Source organism: Pipistrellus kuhlii, unplaced genomic scaffold (genome assembly GCF_014108245.1).
Source record: "Pipistrellus kuhlii isolate mPipKuh1 unplaced genomic scaffold, mPipKuh1.p scaffold_m20_p_30, whole genome shotgun sequence".
NCBI classification, from domain to species: domain Eukaryota; kingdom Metazoa; phylum Chordata; class Mammalia; order Chiroptera; family Vespertilionidae; genus Pipistrellus; species Pipistrellus kuhlii.
This window is the reverse complement of record NW_023425530.1, coordinates 4,368,770-4,384,882: the sequence shown is the minus strand read 5'-3', so window position 1 is coordinate 4,384,882 and position 16,113 is coordinate 4,368,770. Positions and strand designations below refer to the sequence as shown.

The following is a 16,113-nucleotide window of genomic DNA, read 5'->3' as shown; positions in this document are numbered from 1 at the left end:
GAGCGAGGGAACAGGCTGTGATGCTGGGAGAAGGGGCAGGGCTGGTGAGGAGGCACATTGGGTGGCCAGAGGAGTGGGATATGCAATACCCGGGGCCCCTGTAGGTGTGCCTGCTCTGCCTCTCTGGAGCCTCGCCATGAATGTGAGGAGCTTGAGGGAGGAAGCTGGTGCTGGGTGATGTTTGGGTAAGGCTGTCTTTGGGTCAAAGGCATGCTGAAACGTAGTCATGCTCAACCAATGTTAGCGAATTCTCTCCTCGTTTTGTAATCTCCACAGGGTCCGCCTGGTGCTTCTGGGGAGCCCGGTCCCCCAGGGTCCCCTGGAAAGAGGGTGAGTGATGACCTGCCTCCTGGCTGCCCTGGCTCCAACCTTATCCCACTCACCCCTTCAGTCCCTCACTCACCCCCACAGGCTCCCCACCCTCACAAGTCCCCACTTACCCCCACAGGCTCCCACTCACCTCCAAAGACCCCCATTCACCCCTTAGATCCCCACTCACTCTCACAACCTCCCACTCACCCCTAAAGGGCCCCCTATAACTGTCTCTCCCTTCTCAGGGTCCTCCTGGCCGCCTGGGTCAAGAAGGCAGAGAAGGGGAGAAAGGGGCCAAGGTGAGTGCACCTGCCCAGGGAGGGGTCCCTGCCCTGACCCCCCAGCCAGCAATTGGGCCGTCAGAATGGGGAGGGGCCTGGTGACCACCACAGGTGCCCCAATTCCCTCCCCCGGCCCTGAAGATTGGTTAGCGGTCAGGAGGCAGCTGCACCCTGACTCTCTCTGCCCCCCTCCCTTGCCCCATCCATTTTAGGGGGAGCCAGGACCTGATGGGCCCGTAGGGAGGACAGGCCCCGTGGGGGCTCGAGGGCCCCCTGGACATGTTGGGCCTGAGGGTCTTCGAGGAATCCCCGGCCCTGTGGTGAGTGGGGTGAAAACAGGGGTTGGTGGGGGTGGGATCAGGTCCTCCCTGTGTGCGCACACTTTTAATTTCCCATTGCAGTTGGGAGGGGCTGGCCCTGGTTGGGGTCGGGCATTCACACTGGGTTCTGGCGCGGTGCAGCTCCCCATGTTGTGTTTCATCCCAGGGTGAACCAGGCCTCCTGGGACCTCCTGGACAGACAGGCCCTCCTGGTCCCCTGGTAAGAGACTTCCTTGTCCCTGAGGCTCTGGCACAAGAGCCACTCAGTGACCAGCGAATGACCATGGTGCTGACGACCCCTCACTGACTATCTGCAGGTCTACCCTGACCACGATTACCATCTACCCTGACCACTTATCTTGATGGTCTACATGACCACAGTGCCCCTCCGTCTTTATAGGCCAATGTGACCATCCATCTTGATAGTCTACACGGCCACCACGCTGATCTCCACCACTGAGCATCCATATTGGTCACCCTCCAGCCAGTCCCTTCATTACTCCTTGTCATTCCTCCTCCCTCCTGACCATCCCCATGATCACATTCCCTAGCAATTCCCCTTGAAGTCCGGGAAATTTCCCATTTGACCACCCCCAGTCACCCACATGGATCTTAAGATTTAATGTGTGAGTCTCATCAACGGATGCTCCTTCTCTATCCAGGGGCCCTCTGGCCTCCCAGGGCTGAAGGGAGATGCTGGCCTCAAGGGGGAAAAGGTAAGAATTCCTCCTTCCATTATTTCCTTCCCTCATGCACCTCTATTCCCATTGGGGTCTCCTCTGTTCCCAGAATGCATTACCCCAAGGCTCTAGGAGAAAAACCTCCCAGCACCCCTTTTCTTCCTCCTCACACGCCTCCTCTGTCCTCCAGGGCCACATCGGGTTAATCGGCCTCATTGGCCCTCCTGGGGAGGCTGGCGAGAAAGGGGACCAGGGGCTGCCAGGCGTGCAGGGCCCTCCTGGCCCCAAGGGAGAACCGGTGAGTGAATGTCCTGCCCCAAGTGGGAAGAATGTGTTGAAAGGAGGGGATGATTGGGGAGGCAGAGATGGGCTTGTTTGTGGGCCGTGGGGGTGAGGGAAGCCCGAGTCTGGAACGATAGGGGTTGTGTCTGGGGAAAATGGGGTCCTACCTGGGAACCTGAAGGCTGGAGGCTGTGTCTTGAGGGAACTGGAGGCTTTTCTGGAACATGGAGAGATGAGCCCTGTCAGCGATGACCCTGGTGTCCTTTCTCCAGGGTCTCCCAGGTCCCAGTGGCTCTCTGGGCCCCCCCGGACCCCCAGGCGTGGCAGTGAGTATGAAGGGTCTGTGAGGTGGGGGTCACCACACTGATCCAGCCGGGACTCCATCTCTGTCTCTGCCCGCAGGGCCCTCTGGGACAGAAGGGCTCCAAGGGGGGGCCGGTAAGTACGCCCTCTCCCTTGGGCTCCCACATTTCAGGTCCCCACCCCTCCACTGCGCCAGAACCCTCAATAATTCCTGTGCATTCATCCATTTGTTTAGTCACTGTCACACATTCAGCACGTACCATTGTATTTCATCAAATCTAAGCTGCCATCAGTTGCAAAATACACCATTATTTTATAAACTGCTATAGACGAGAACAATTCTGCCAAAGAACTATGACTTGCCAGAGATGTTAAGATGCTGATTTCAGAGATGTTGAAACATGAAAGGAAAATGTGTGCTTTATTCTTGGTGCTAAAAGTTGCATGTCCCTACCCCAGGGCTCTGTGTGTGTGTATGTGTGTGTGTGCGCGCGCGCGCGTGCGCGTGTGCGTGTGCGTGCGCATACATGCATGTGTTGTCAGGAAGGGGTCTCCATAAACAGTTTTCTCCCTACAGGGTTCTCTCGGCCCCCGTGGAGACACTGGCCCTCCAGGCCCCCCAGGTCCCCCGGTAAGTTCCCCAGGGATGAGGGTTGGAGTGTACCCACTAGTTCTCCCAGTGCTCAGAACCAGGTGGGGCACCCAGATGTACAGGGGAGGCAGGGCACCCACCAGATGTTCAGGGGAGGCAGGGCACCCACCAGATGTTCAGAGGAGTCAGGGCACACACCAGATGTTCAGAGGAGTCAGGGCACATACCAGATGTTCAGAGGAGGCAGGGCACCCACCAGATGTTCAGGGAAGGCAGGGCACCCACCAGATGTTCAGAGGAGTCAGGGCACCCACCAGATGTTCAGAGGAGTCAGGGCACCCACCAGATGTTCAGAGGAGTCAGGGCACCCACCAGATGTTCAGAGGAGTCAGGGCACCCACCAGATGTTCAGAGGAGTCAGGGCACCCACCAGATGTTCAGAGGAGTCAGGGCACACACCAGATGTTCAGAGGAGGCAGGGCACACACCAGATGTTCAGAGGAGGCAGGGCACACACCAGATGTTCAGAGGAGTCAGGGCACACACCAGATGTTCAGAGGAGTCAGGGCACATACCAGATGTTCAGAGGAGGCAGGGCACCCACCAGATGTTCAGAGGAGTCAGGGCACACACCAGATGTTCAGAGGAGTCAGGGCACATACCAGATGTTCAGAGAGGCAGGTGCTCTGAAAGCTGAAGAGGGATCTGGGCTGTGTGTGTGTGTGTGTGTGTGTGTGTGGAGAGATTAGGGGGATATCCATGGAATGCTGACTGAGTCTTCTCTCCAATCCATCCTTCCTCCCTGTCTCTTTCTCCAACTCTTCTGTCTTGCCTGCCTCTCTGTCTTTGTCTCAAATACTTGTTCCATTATTTTACCATCTCTCTCTCTCTCTCTCTCTCTCTCTCTCTCTCTCTCTCTCTCTCTCTCTCTCTCTCTCTCTCTCTCTCTCTCTCTTTCTCCTTCCTCTCTCCCTTTCTCCATTTCCCTCTCTCCCTCTCTCCCTCCCCCACCCCCTACTTCTATCTCTCCCAACTCTCCTGTCCCTGTTCTGTCTGACCCTCCTCTGACTCTCCCCCTCACCTTTCTCATCTCGCCCGCCCTTGTGTCTCTGCCTCCCATGCCTCTTCCATTTCTGCCGGCTCTCTCCCTGTCTCTCCCTTCCTGCCCTGCTCTCCATCCCCACCTCTGCTCAGGGTCCGCCCTCGGAGCTGCACGGGCTGCGCCGGCGCCGCTCGGTCCGCAGCCCGCGGGCCCTGGAGGCCCCGGAGGGCGGCCTGGAGGAGGTCCTGGCCTCGCTCACGTCGCTGGAGCTGGAGCTGGAGCAGCTGCGGCGCCCTCCCGGCACTGCCCAGCGCCCGGGCCTTGTGTGCGGCGAGCTGCACCGCAACCACCCGCACCTGCCGGACGGTGAGGTCCTGCCCTCCCGGGGCGGGCGGGCGGGAGCCGTCGGGGCGCCCCCTCACCGGCCCCGGGTCTGCCGCAGGGGAATACTGGATTGACCCCAACCAGGGCTGCGTGCGAGACGCTCTCAGGGTTTTCTGCAACTTCACGGCTGGAGGAGAGACCTGCCTGTACCCCGACAAGAAGTTCGAGACCGTGAGTGCCCTTGGGGGCGATCGTGGGCGGAGGAACCGGGACTGGTCCCGCCCGCCCCCCGACTTTGCCTTCCTTCAACCAAGGTCTATTGAGCATCTAGTGTGCACCAAGCGCTGGGGCTACAACGGAGAATAAAACTCCCCCCCCCCCCCCCACCTCCCCACTTTTATGGAGTTTGCCTTCTCGGAGGAAGACAGGCAAGGACACCCAGCAGAGAGATCACGAATGGAGGCAAACCTTTAAGCAATGCTGACATGTGTCAGACCCATTCTAATCATTTAGGTGCCTTCACTTACTGAGCCCTAACCACCAGATGTGCTAGTTCTGTCTTCATCCCCCCAGACAGGGAAACCAAGGCACAGGGAGGAGGCCAGGCTACCCATGACAGTCTGGCTCCGGAGTCCCAGCCCTTAACTACTAGGCTACTGCCTCCTCCGACCTGGTATCTTATAGGCCCCGTGGGCTCACTGTCCTCCAGGCTGCAGGCTGAGAGGTGACATCCGCTGGACCCCAGAAATGCCGGGCTCCTCCATCAGGCAGCCCTGAGCCTAACCACCTCTCACACCCAGCACCAGGCTTAGAGGAGGGCGAGCAGCACCAGCTCTGGACCGCCTGGATTGGAATCCAAGCCTGTCGCCTCGGTGTTTTAATCTGTAAAATGGGCCTAAGCAAGTACCTACCGCACAGGGTGGTTGTGCAATCGCAGTACTGATGCACATATCAGGAGATACTCATGAAACACCGACTTGGCACTAATACCTCTACCGCAAGTAAAACACGCAGCCAGCATAGATCCTGCAAAAATGCATGGCAATGCTCTTCTGATGTGTTATTATTTTTAACTGTCGGAGTCCTGGGTGTGTGGCACTCAGACCTCCTAGGCACAGGGGCTGGAAGGCAGGACTTGATCGCTAAACAGTTGCTGACATCCCAGGACTGCTCCCACTCCAGCTCACCATCTTCCTGCTCAGACAGAGAGAAGCTGGAGAGGGAGTGAGGAAGGGTCTAGGTTTGGGTTGCCCAGACTTTGGGCAAGTCATTTATTGAGGAGGCGATCCTAGGAGGCAGCAGGAGGGGAGAGGAGGATGCGGGAAGGATCGAGAGAGGCAGCGGGTATTGAGGACTTCTGGGAAACGTGGAGAGCAAGCACCTGGACGCTGTCCCACCCGGGCAGAGAGGGAGCCGGGGCATCCAGCCACCACCTCTTCCCCTCTTGTCAGTCACCAGTTGGGCCTTGCCCTGTGCACCAGCCAAGCCCACTCCCATGGCCAGACCACGGCCCCACCGTCCCAGATACTTACAAGCTGCAGCCCTCCTGGATGGGAGGTAGATGCAGAAAGGACATGGTGGGTGCCTGCTACTGACTCTCCCGCCCTTTCCCAGGTGAAACTGGCCTCCTGGTCCAGGGAAACGCCGGGAAGCTGGTATAGCACGTTCCGTCGAGGGAGGAAGGTGAGTTGCTGAAGGCTGAGGGGGCAGATGGTATGAAAAGTGTGGGAACCAGTGTGTGGTGTCGGGAGAGGGGGTTCGAGGGGAGAGGGGAACAGGACAGACTTGCCTCTGCCTTGTGGGTGAGCTGTAGGCTGGGGAGGGAGGTGAGTGGGGCGGCATCCGATGTGTGGTGGGGGAAGCCCAGGGCATGGCGGAAACCCGGAGTCAGTGCTGGAAGGACCTGCGGCTCCCTGGGCGGAGCCACAGCTCAGCTGAGGCCGAAAGAGTGAGCTGGGTTGGTGAGTTCAGGACAACGAGAAAAAGTGTTGCAGGCACGGGGACAGCATGTGCAAAAGCCCAGAGTCAAGAGGGGGTCTGGTGAAATTAAAGAAGAAGAAGCCGCCAAAACCGGTTTGGCTCAGTGGATAGAGCATCAGCCTGCGGACTGAAAGGTCCCGGGTTCGATTCCGGTCAAGGGCATGTACCTTGGTTGCGGCCACATTTCCCATAGGGGGTGTGCAAGAGGCAACTGATCGATGATTCTCTCTCATCCATGTTTCTAACTCTCTATCCCTCTCTCTTTCTCTCTGTAAAAAAATCAATAAAATATATTTTTTTAAAAGAAGAAGAAGCTACGTGCTCTGCTTCAGAGAGGGCAAGGGGGGATGTGGTTAGAGTAGAGGCTGGGAGGTAGGGAAAGGCGAGGCCCGCCTCCCCAGAAAGACCCGTGGGCAGGAGGGAGTCCTAGGACATGTTTGAAAGAGGGAGGGGCCCAGAGCAAATCTCCGTTTTAGCAAAATGCCTCTGGGGCTGCTGCTGCTGGTGGTTGTTGAGACTGGAGCCTGGAAGACCAGGAAGAGGCAGATGTGCTGATCCAGGAGAGGGAGGAGGGGCTCTAGGCCGGGGCTGGTGCTATGGGGACAGAGAGGAGGGCGTGACTTGGAACAATATCCAGGAGGGCAGGCTAATAGGACCTAGTAATTGATGAGCTGCAGGGGCGGGAGGAGACAGGTATGGCCTGGTTCCCAATTGGGGAATATGGTGTCTGCTGAGATGCTGAGATACGTGAGAAGACCAGGTTTAAGGGGCCAGGGACCTTGGGTTCAGTTTGGGACTCCTTTATGTAATGTATATTTATATGCTGGGCACTAGAAACATAGCAGCAAATTAAACACAGTTCTTGACTTCATGAAGTTGATATTCTCCTGGGAATATAACCAAGGAAACAGACGGCCCAAGGAAACAAATAAAGCTGTGGTATAATGTAAGTCGGTGTCTTGGTTTGGATTCCTCTCAAATCGAGGAGGTGATTCCAGAAAATATCAGCCGGGGAAAGTGGATATAAGACAGGAAAGAGAAGGAAGTCAAACGATGCATTACGGGCGCATTGTCTCAAGCCAGTGAGACGTTCTTAATATACTTTATTTAACCCAATGTATCCGGATTATTGGCAGAGCAATATGAAGATCATGGAGGCATTTTACTTTTTTTTCCTTTTCTTTTCATAGAAGTTCTTCAGAGTCTTGTGCATTTTTTACCTTCACAGGACATTGTAATCTGGAAGTTAAATTTCATCGGAAATGCTTGATCCGTACTTAGCTTTCATAAAACCTGCAGTTGGGAAAGTAGATCTCCATACTCAGTTTGTTCCAAGCCTAAGTTTTCAGATACCTGGGTGGAGGCTAAGTGAAGAGTTAGGAATTTAAGTGAAGAATTTGAATTAAATAATTAAATAAAAAATTTAAAATGAAACAAAGTCAAAAAATAGTTTCTCAGTCTCATCAGCCACATTTTTCTTCTGGGTTACTCCTCACCTGAGGATATTTCTTTTTTTTCTTCTTAAAAAAAAAAAAAAAAAATATATATATATATATATATATATATATATATATATATATATATATAAAATTGATTTTTTATAGAGAGGAAGGGAGAGGGAGAGAGAGTTAGAAACATCGGACAAGAGAGAAATATCGATCAGCTGCCTCCTGCACACCCCGTACTGGGGATGTGCCCTCAATCAAGGTACATGCCCTTGACCGGGATCGATCGAACCTGGGACCCTTGAGTTCCTAGGCTGATGCTCTATCCACTGAGCCAAACCGGTTAGGCCCTGAGGATATTTCTTCCATTGCTTTTCAGAGACAGTGGGAGGGAGAACGGGAGGGGGAGAAAGAGAGAGAGAGAAACGTGGATGAGAGAGACACATGGAGTGGTTGCCTTCTGCACGTTGCCTCCGCCATCTCTCCTTGACTGGGGAGGTGGGGAGCGAACCTGCAACCCAGGTACATGCCCTTGACCAGGAATCCAACCCTGAGACCCTTCAGGGCATGGGCCTGTGCTCTAACCACTGAGCACCCTGGCCAGGGCTCATCAGCCACATTTTAAGTGCTCAGTAGCCACCGTGCCCAAGGGCTCACAAGAGAGTGATGAAGGGCGAAGGGGGCGTCCTCACCTGCTGCTCTGCCCCACCCCAGTTCTCCTACGTGGACGCCGATGGGGCCCCGGTGAGCGTGGTGCAGTTGACCTTCCTGAAGCTGCTGAGTGCCAGCGCCCGCCAGAGCTTCACCTTCTCCTGCCAGAACGCCGCCGCCTGGCTGGATGCGGCCGCCGGGGACCACAGCCGCTCCCTTCGCTTCCTGGGGACCAACGGAGAAGAGCTGACCTTCAACCAGACGGCCCTGGCCACCGTCACTGTCCCCTACGACGGCTGCCAGGTCAGGGAGAGGGCAGGGGCTGGCCGGGCAGGGAGGGGAGGCCCCGATCCCCCATCCCACCTGACTCCCCGCCTGTGTCTTCCCACCGCCAGCTCCGGAAGGGACAGGAGAAAACCCTCCTGGAGTTCAGCTCTTCCCGGGTGGGGTTTCTGCCCCTGTGGGACATGGCCGCCGTCGATTTTGGCCAGACGAACCAGAAGTTCGGGTTTGAACTGGGCCCTGTCTGCTTCAGCAGCTGAGCGTCTGGAGGGGGTGGACGGGGCCACGAGGGAGCCCCAGGTGGGGCACACTGGTGCTGAGGCTTTGAAGCCACCATATTTATCGTCTCTCCGGTGCCTGTGGACTCAGAGGGAAGTCTGCTCGTCATGGTCAAGCAATGTCCCTGCTCCACTCTCTGGGGGCTGCGGGCTGGACTCCCCTGGCCCAGGAGTCCAGCCTCCCCCCCTTTTCCTATTCCCTTCCTCACCCTTGCTGGAGTGATGCAGGCTTTCTACCCTCTGTGCCCATTCCTCCTGCAACTCCCACGCCTGATCCCCCACGCAATGAACTTCTAGTCCAGAGCTGATGAGTGCCCTCCGCCCCTGTCTTTCCCTTCCCAGGCAGTACCCCAACACCCTTTGGTGCTACCCTCCCCACTAGTTAAGCACTGGACCTCTCCTGATCCCAGTCTGGGCCCCTCCCCTCGTTCCTCTCTTCAGGTGGGTTCAGAGAGAAGGACGCTGCCTAGGCCCAGCTCTGAACACAGGCCCCCTCATTGCCCACTATGCCAGATGGTTTGGGGACCAAGGTGCGGGGTAAATCAGGATCCTGATGGTGCTGTCCTATTTATACCGGGATCTACATTAAAAGGGAAAACCCCCCTCTGTTATATATTTAATCTGCTTCCTCCTTACAGAAGGCTGGGATATGATGAAAGAGATTCTAGCATGACGCCCCCATTCCCACCCCCCACCCTTTTCCCCAGGGCACAATTGGCATCTCAAGTCTGAGAATAAACCACTGAACTGTGTCCCTGTCTGTGTCCTTCATCTGGTGCTGCCCGCATCTTCCTTAGGGTCTGTCTATTGTATCACCACCCATCTTAACTGTGTTATTAGGTGGAGGTGGTTAGGTGGAGGTGGGCGGGGGAACCCAGCTATAATGGGACTCACTGGAGGTGGTGGGCCTGTTCGTTAACTCAGGAAAAGTTGAAAATACTAGATCTCTAAGAGAGTAGATCTTAACTTTCCTCACCACAAAAAAATAAAGAATAATTATGTGATGTAATACAGGTGTTAGTGAATCATTTTGCAATATATATGGAGATCAAATCACCACATTGTACCCTTAGACTTGCATCTTACATGTTATACTAGAGGCCCAGTGCACAAAATTCATGCATGGTGGGGGAGGTCCCCTCAGCCCAGCCTGCACCCTCTGGGATCCCTCTCACAATCCAGGACTGCTGGCTCCCAACTGCTCGCCTGCCTGTCAGCCTGATCACCCCCTAACCACTCCACTGCCAGCCTGATCGATGCCTAACTGCTCCCCTGCCAGCCTGATCGCCCCTAAATGCCCTCCCCTGATGGCCTGGTCACTCCTAAGTGCCCTCCCCTGCCAGCCCCGTCACCCTTAACTGCCCTCCCTTGCCAGACCGGTTGCCCCCAACTGTCCTCTCCTGCAGGCCTGGTCCCCCGCAAGTGCCCTCCCCTACAGGCCTGGTCCCCCCGACTGCCCTCCCCTGAAGGCCTGGTCCCCCCCAACTGCCCTCCCCTGCAAGTCTTGTCCACCCCAACTTCCCTCCCCTGCAGGCCTGGTCGCCCCCAACTGCCCTTCGCTGCTGACCATCTTGTGGTGGCCATCTTGTGTCCACATGGGGGTCACCATCTTTGACCACATGGATTGGCCATCTTGTGTGTTGGAGTGATGGTCAATTTGCATATTACTCTTTTATTAGGTAGGATATGTCAATTACATCTCAGTAAAGCTGGAAAAAATGTGAACCCATTAAGAAGGCATCAAACTTGAAAAAAGAAGGAAAAGAAGAAAGAGAAGGAGGGAGGGAAGGAGAGAAGGAAGAAAGGGAGGGAGAATGGAAGGAAGGAAAGAAGGAAGGAAAGAAAGAAAGAAAGAAAGAAAGAAAGAAAGAAAGAAAGAAAGGAAGGAAGGAAGGAAGGAAGGAAGGAAGGAAGAAAGAAAGAGAGAGAGAGAGAGAGAGAAAGAGAAAGAGAAAGAGAAAGAAATAAAAGACAGCCAGATCTCCATGTTAATCTTGATTAGGCCAGGAGACACTGGCTAAGCTGAGGGGATTCATGGAGAGATGACATGGGATGTGGTTTTGATTTGAAATGAAAGGACTAGATGTCAAAGGTCTGGGTAGAAAGTCGGGGGATGAGTTGGAAGTGAAGAGAACCTAGTTAGGAGTTGAGCCTTGAAGTGAGTTTGGGGCTGGAATTTAGGGGTTGAAAATGGGTTGAAGATGAGTTGAATTGGAGGTGGGTTTGGAGTGAGTTGAATGAGTTTGGGATTGTGAATTAATGATATCTGTTGAGGTGGAGGTTGGACAATGAGTGGATTGAGTTCAGGGATTGGAAATGGATGTTGGATTAAATTAAATTAGGGTTGCTTTGAGATGTAGGATGAACCGAGTAGAGGTACGTAGCAGTTGCTATGGGTAGGGGGTGGGAATTGTCAGTTTGGTAAGTCAAGATTGGATCAGTTAAGATGAGAGTTGAGTTTGAGGTGGCTTGAATTGGGGATTAGATGTTGGGTTGAGTTATTTATTGAGATGTAATTCAATACCATATAATTCACTCATTTGAAGTATACAATTAATGGTTTTTTAGTACATTCACACACTAGTGAAACCATCACCACAATCAATTTTAGAACATTTTCCTCACCTCAAAAAGAAATCCTATATCCATTAGCAGTCACTCCAAACCTCTCAGCAGTAGGCAACCACTCATCTTCTGTCTCTATGGATTTGCCTATTTTGGACATGTCATATAAATGGAATCTTACACTATGTGGTCCTTTGTATCTAATTGTTTTAAGGCGTATGCTGTAGTATACATCAATACTTCATTCCTTTTATTTTTATTTATTTATTTATTTATTTATTTATTTATTTAAAAATATATTTTATTGATTTTCCACAGATAGGAAGGGAGAGGGATAGAGAGTTAGAAACGTCGATGAGAGAGAATCATCGACTAGCTGCCTCCTGCACACTCCCCACCAATGTACATGCCCCTGACCAGAATCGAACCTAGGACCCTTCAGTCCGCAGGCTGATGCTCTATCCACTGAGCCAAACCGGTTTCGGCCATTCCTTTTATTGTTGAATGAGAGGCCGGTGCACGAATTTGTGCATGGGTGGGATACCTCGGCCTGGCTGGCGATCGGGGCCAATTTGGGCTGCTGGTGGAGGGGGAGGGGACTTCTGGAGGTTGGCCAGCTGTGGGAGGTTGGCTGGCTGCAGGAGGTTGGCTGTGGGAATGCACTGACCACCAGGGGGCAGCTCCTATGTTGAGTATTTGCCCTCAGGGTGGTCAATGTGTGTCATAGTAACTGATCGACCAGTTGTTCACTCACTTAGGCTTTTATATATATAGATAATATTTCATTGTCTGGATAGACAACATTTTGTCTACCCATTCACCAGTTAATGGAGATTACTGAGTTGAGGTAGGAGTGATGGAGAGCATGTGTGTTGAATTGGGTCAAATGAGGTTGGGTGGGTAGAGGTTGTAGGTTGGAGTGAATGCTTTCACCAAACCAGGAACTTACCCTACTTCTCCTGCCACCAGACCCCCTAAAGTCACCTGAATAATTGTCTTGGATTCCTTTATTCAATAAATGTCACTAAGAATCTTACCACCATGTAGAGTGTTGATGTCCAGAGGCTGATTGATGAGTTCACTCATCACACATTTATTTGTTTCATTCTATTGAGTGTTTAGTCAGTACCAGGCACTGTTCCAGATGCTGGGAATAGAAGAGCAATGTGGTTGCTGCCCTCAGAATGTTACTCCTGAAGGAGATGATAGTTCTATATAAATGTGGTCTCAAGTAGTGGTTGTTGTGAAGGAAAGTCAAACAGGTTGCATGGCTAGGGAGTGATGGGGTGGGCAGCTAGAGAGGCTTCATTGAGGAGGTGACACTTGAGTGGAGGCATGTAGGATGTGAGGGGAGAGCCGTGTAGAGTCTATGGCTTCTTGAGGAAGTATTCCACACACAGTGAAGAACCCAGAAACCCTCCAATACCAATGAAGGCTCTTGAAGGGATGCCGTTTCTCTTGGTCACCTCTTCTCCTGATTTGTTGCTTTTGCTGATTTCTTCACCCCGTGCTTTCTTCTGTCAACCCAAATGTAGACTGGACTTGCTTTCCTTTCAGTTTATCTCACAAACATCTTTTTAAAAAACATATATTTTTAATTTCAGAGAGGAAGGAAGAGGGAGAGAGAGAGATAGAAAACCATCAGTGATGGGAGAAAATCATTGATTGGCTGCCTCCCGCATGCCCCCCACTGGGGATCGAGCCCGCAACCCGGGCATGTGCCCTTGACTGGAATGGAACCTGGGACCTTTCAGTCTGCAGGCTGATGCTCTATCCACGGAGCCAGACTGGCTAGGGCTCTCCTAAACATCTCTACCTCAAGAATGTATATGGTAGCACCAACACTGTGTGTTATTTCTCTTCCTGAGTACACGTGAGAACAAACACCTTTTCCATCTTCCCTTGCAGTTAGATTTGGGCCATGTGACTGAGTTTGGGCTAATGGGGGTGTGGGTAGCGATAAAACTTCCTACATAGTTGTCCATAGTCCTCCATGATCTTTCTCCCCATTCCATGGTGACTCCATAGTGACTTTGGAGATCCCATAAATATGTAGGACGGAGGTGTCAGTTACAAAACTAGAAAGGAGCCTGTTTCCCTGCATAACTGCTTGGAGGAATGCTACCAAGGAGACCTCCATCAGATATGACCAAGAAATAATTTGTTTTATGTCCCGGCCCGCGGGGCAACAACGGGGGCACGCAGGAACCACCTAAGAGAATGAAGCAAACAAGGAACGCGGAAGAATGGAGGCAAGACAAGGTTCTGATCAAGCCTCAATTTTATTCTCTGAAATGGCTGTATTTATACAGCAGAAACAAAGGGGGGCAGGGTTGCTTATGCAGAGGGGTCTTTGCATAACATTCCAAGGTGCAACATTCCAAGGCTGGGCTATCTAGGGGGGAGGATCAGGAAGGGGAAGCGGCAGGAAGATGCTAAGCGGCAGGTTAATCTTATCTTCTGGCCAAGCCCTCAGGGCACCGCATAACTTCTGCTAGAAGGAACTTAATTCTATTTCCTTAAGACTGAGTTGCTTGCCTCAACTCTGCTGGCTCCCAACAGTTTTAAGCCCTTGAGATACATATATATATATATTTAATCCTCACCTGAGAATATGTTTTTCATTGATTCTGGAGAGGAAGGGAGAAAGAGAAAGAGAGAAACATCTAAGTGAGAGAGAAGCATTGATTGTTCACCCTAATCAGGATCAAACCTGACACCTGGATATGTGCCCTGACCAGGAATTGAACCTGAGACCCTTTGGTACATGGGATAATGCGCCAACCCACTGAGCAACACTGGCCAGGGCCAAGCCTTTGAGTTTTCTAAGGGTTGCTTGTTATAGCAGCTAACATTAATTATCCTGCTACAGTGAATGCATCTGACATTTACTGAAGGTCAGCATGTGAACATGGGTGTGAACCAGGAGGTATCATTGCAAGACAATTAACAAGTTAAAATTTAATATGGAATATCCTTTTTCTCAAAACTGCCCGTCATTGTGAATTTGTCACTGGAGATGTGCTTTCACCAAGTCTGCATTTCCTGCCATTCTGCTTCCCTCTCTCATCTCTCCCTCCCAACATCTCTCCCCGCCTACCCACTTCATCCCCTTCCTCTAAGGCTGTCTACACGCAGATCTTTCTCACTTTCTTATGAAAAACCATTCACTCAGCCCTTCTTACAGACCATATCTTCACGCCCACAGGATCCATGATTAGTTCAACTGACACTGTTGATAATGATAATGATAATGTCTGAGCATGTACATGCCAAACACTGTTCATCACATGTGTTCCCTGGGTGGATGTACTTGTTCCTCATCGCAACCTTAAAGGAAGTTGCTGTTACTATCCCCATTTTGCAGAGGAGAAAACTGAGGAACAAAGAGGTGGAGAAATTTTGCTCAACAAAAACCCATCATCTCCTTTGATAGAATTCTTCCCTGTCATTTTAAAAATGACATCTGCCCTGGCTGGGTGGTCAGTTGGTTAGAGCTGTATTTGATTTCCGGTCAGAATACATCCCCAGTTGGTCAGGGCAGGTATGGGAGGCAACCGATCCCTGTTTTCTTTCACATCTCTTTCTCTCTCTCTCTCTAAAATAATATCAATAAACATATATCCCCAGGTGAGGATGAAAAGCACATATATTTATGTATATTAATATACATCTAAATACACCGCCCAGGGTTTGAATACAGAGCAGCTGGCATTACCTTTTGTAATTCCAGTCTCACCCTGGTGCAGGTATTTTGGAGGGAGGAACAATTAATAGTGTCATAAGAACTCTTTAATTAGCTAAAAGCTCATTAAAGAACTAAGAAAGCGGGGTGCTGCTACATGAAAGTGTAATTGACGAAGGTGTAAGGAGGGACTTCTCAACCTCCCAGGCTCAGCTCCTTCAGCTCCCCGTGTACTTACTCAGAAGCACAGCCAGCCCCGGCGCTGCTGGGAAAGCCCCCAGCTGATTTGCATATTCAGCGGCCACAATTAATCACTGCTTGTGCTTCCAGAGCAATTACACCCACTGTTCCCAGCACGGAGCTGGGTGAGGCAGCCAGTTTGGAGGCATCTGTAGCTTTGTACAGACATGGTTGGGCAGGGGGAGGGGAGTGTGTGGAGTTGCAGATTTTACACACACATACACACGGACCAAGAGCCCGGGAACCAGACCTTCATCTTGTCACGCACTTCCCTACTCCCCGGCCACAGCTGCAGGCCACATCCAGGGCCCACAAGCAGCCTCCCAGGGGGCAGGCCATGTTATACACACCCCTACTCCCGCAGCCAGATCAGACACATTGACACACATAGCAGGCCACACACACAGTGGCACACACCCATTTGTGCCTGGACACACATCCAGAGCCCTCTCACACACATACACACAAACAAGTGTGTTCACAAACTCGCACCCAGGGACGGAGCCACATCTGCAGGGAGACACCCATTGTCACCACAGGGTGACACGCCAGGAATGCAGAGGGACACAGCCCTGCACAGAGACAAGCCACCAACACACAAGCCACAGACCCCAGGTGAACTCGACATGACCATCTCCGAGATCCCTGCCCCCTCTCCACACACACACACACACACACACACACACTCATCCAACAAAGGTTTACTGGGCACCTACTATGTGCCAGGGGCTGTCTAGGCTCAGGGGATCCCGCAGTGAACAAAACAAAGGTGCCTGTCCTGGAATGAACACTCCAGTGGGGCTGATAGGCAGTAAGCCGACACAGGCGATGTCGGGTGGCACCATGGGAAA

The 16,113-nt window shown here is 52.3% G+C and overlaps 1 protein-coding gene across 2 annotated transcripts in view; it reads left to right on the top strand.

The window, feature by feature from the left end:
* Positions 1-9,781, top strand: part of COL5A3 (collagen type V alpha 3 chain) — a 39,166-nt gene extending 29,385 nt beyond the window's left edge. For both annotated transcript variants that reach the window (XM_036459678.2, XM_036459677.2), the window contains exons 54-67: positions 277-330; positions 558-611; positions 806-913; positions 1,080-1,133; positions 1,576-1,629; positions 1,784-1,891; positions 2,148-2,201; positions 2,278-2,313; positions 2,756-2,809; positions 3,965-4,178; positions 4,255-4,367; positions 5,751-5,819; positions 8,276-8,515; positions 8,608-9,781. In XM_036459678.2, coding sequence (XP_036315571.1) covers positions 277-330; positions 558-611; positions 806-913; positions 1,080-1,133; positions 1,576-1,629; positions 1,784-1,891; positions 2,148-2,201; positions 2,278-2,313; positions 2,756-2,809; positions 3,965-4,178; positions 4,255-4,367; positions 5,751-5,819; positions 8,276-8,515; positions 8,608-8,754 — 1,359 coding nt within the window. In that variant the 3' untranslated portion in view covers positions 8,755-9,781. The remainder of the gene's footprint in view (positions 1-276; positions 331-557; positions 612-805; positions 914-1,079; positions 1,134-1,575; positions 1,630-1,783; positions 1,892-2,147; positions 2,202-2,277; positions 2,314-2,755; positions 2,810-3,964; positions 4,179-4,254; positions 4,368-5,750; positions 5,820-8,275; positions 8,516-8,607) is intronic.
* Positions 9,782-16,113: the final 6,332 nt, after the last annotated feature.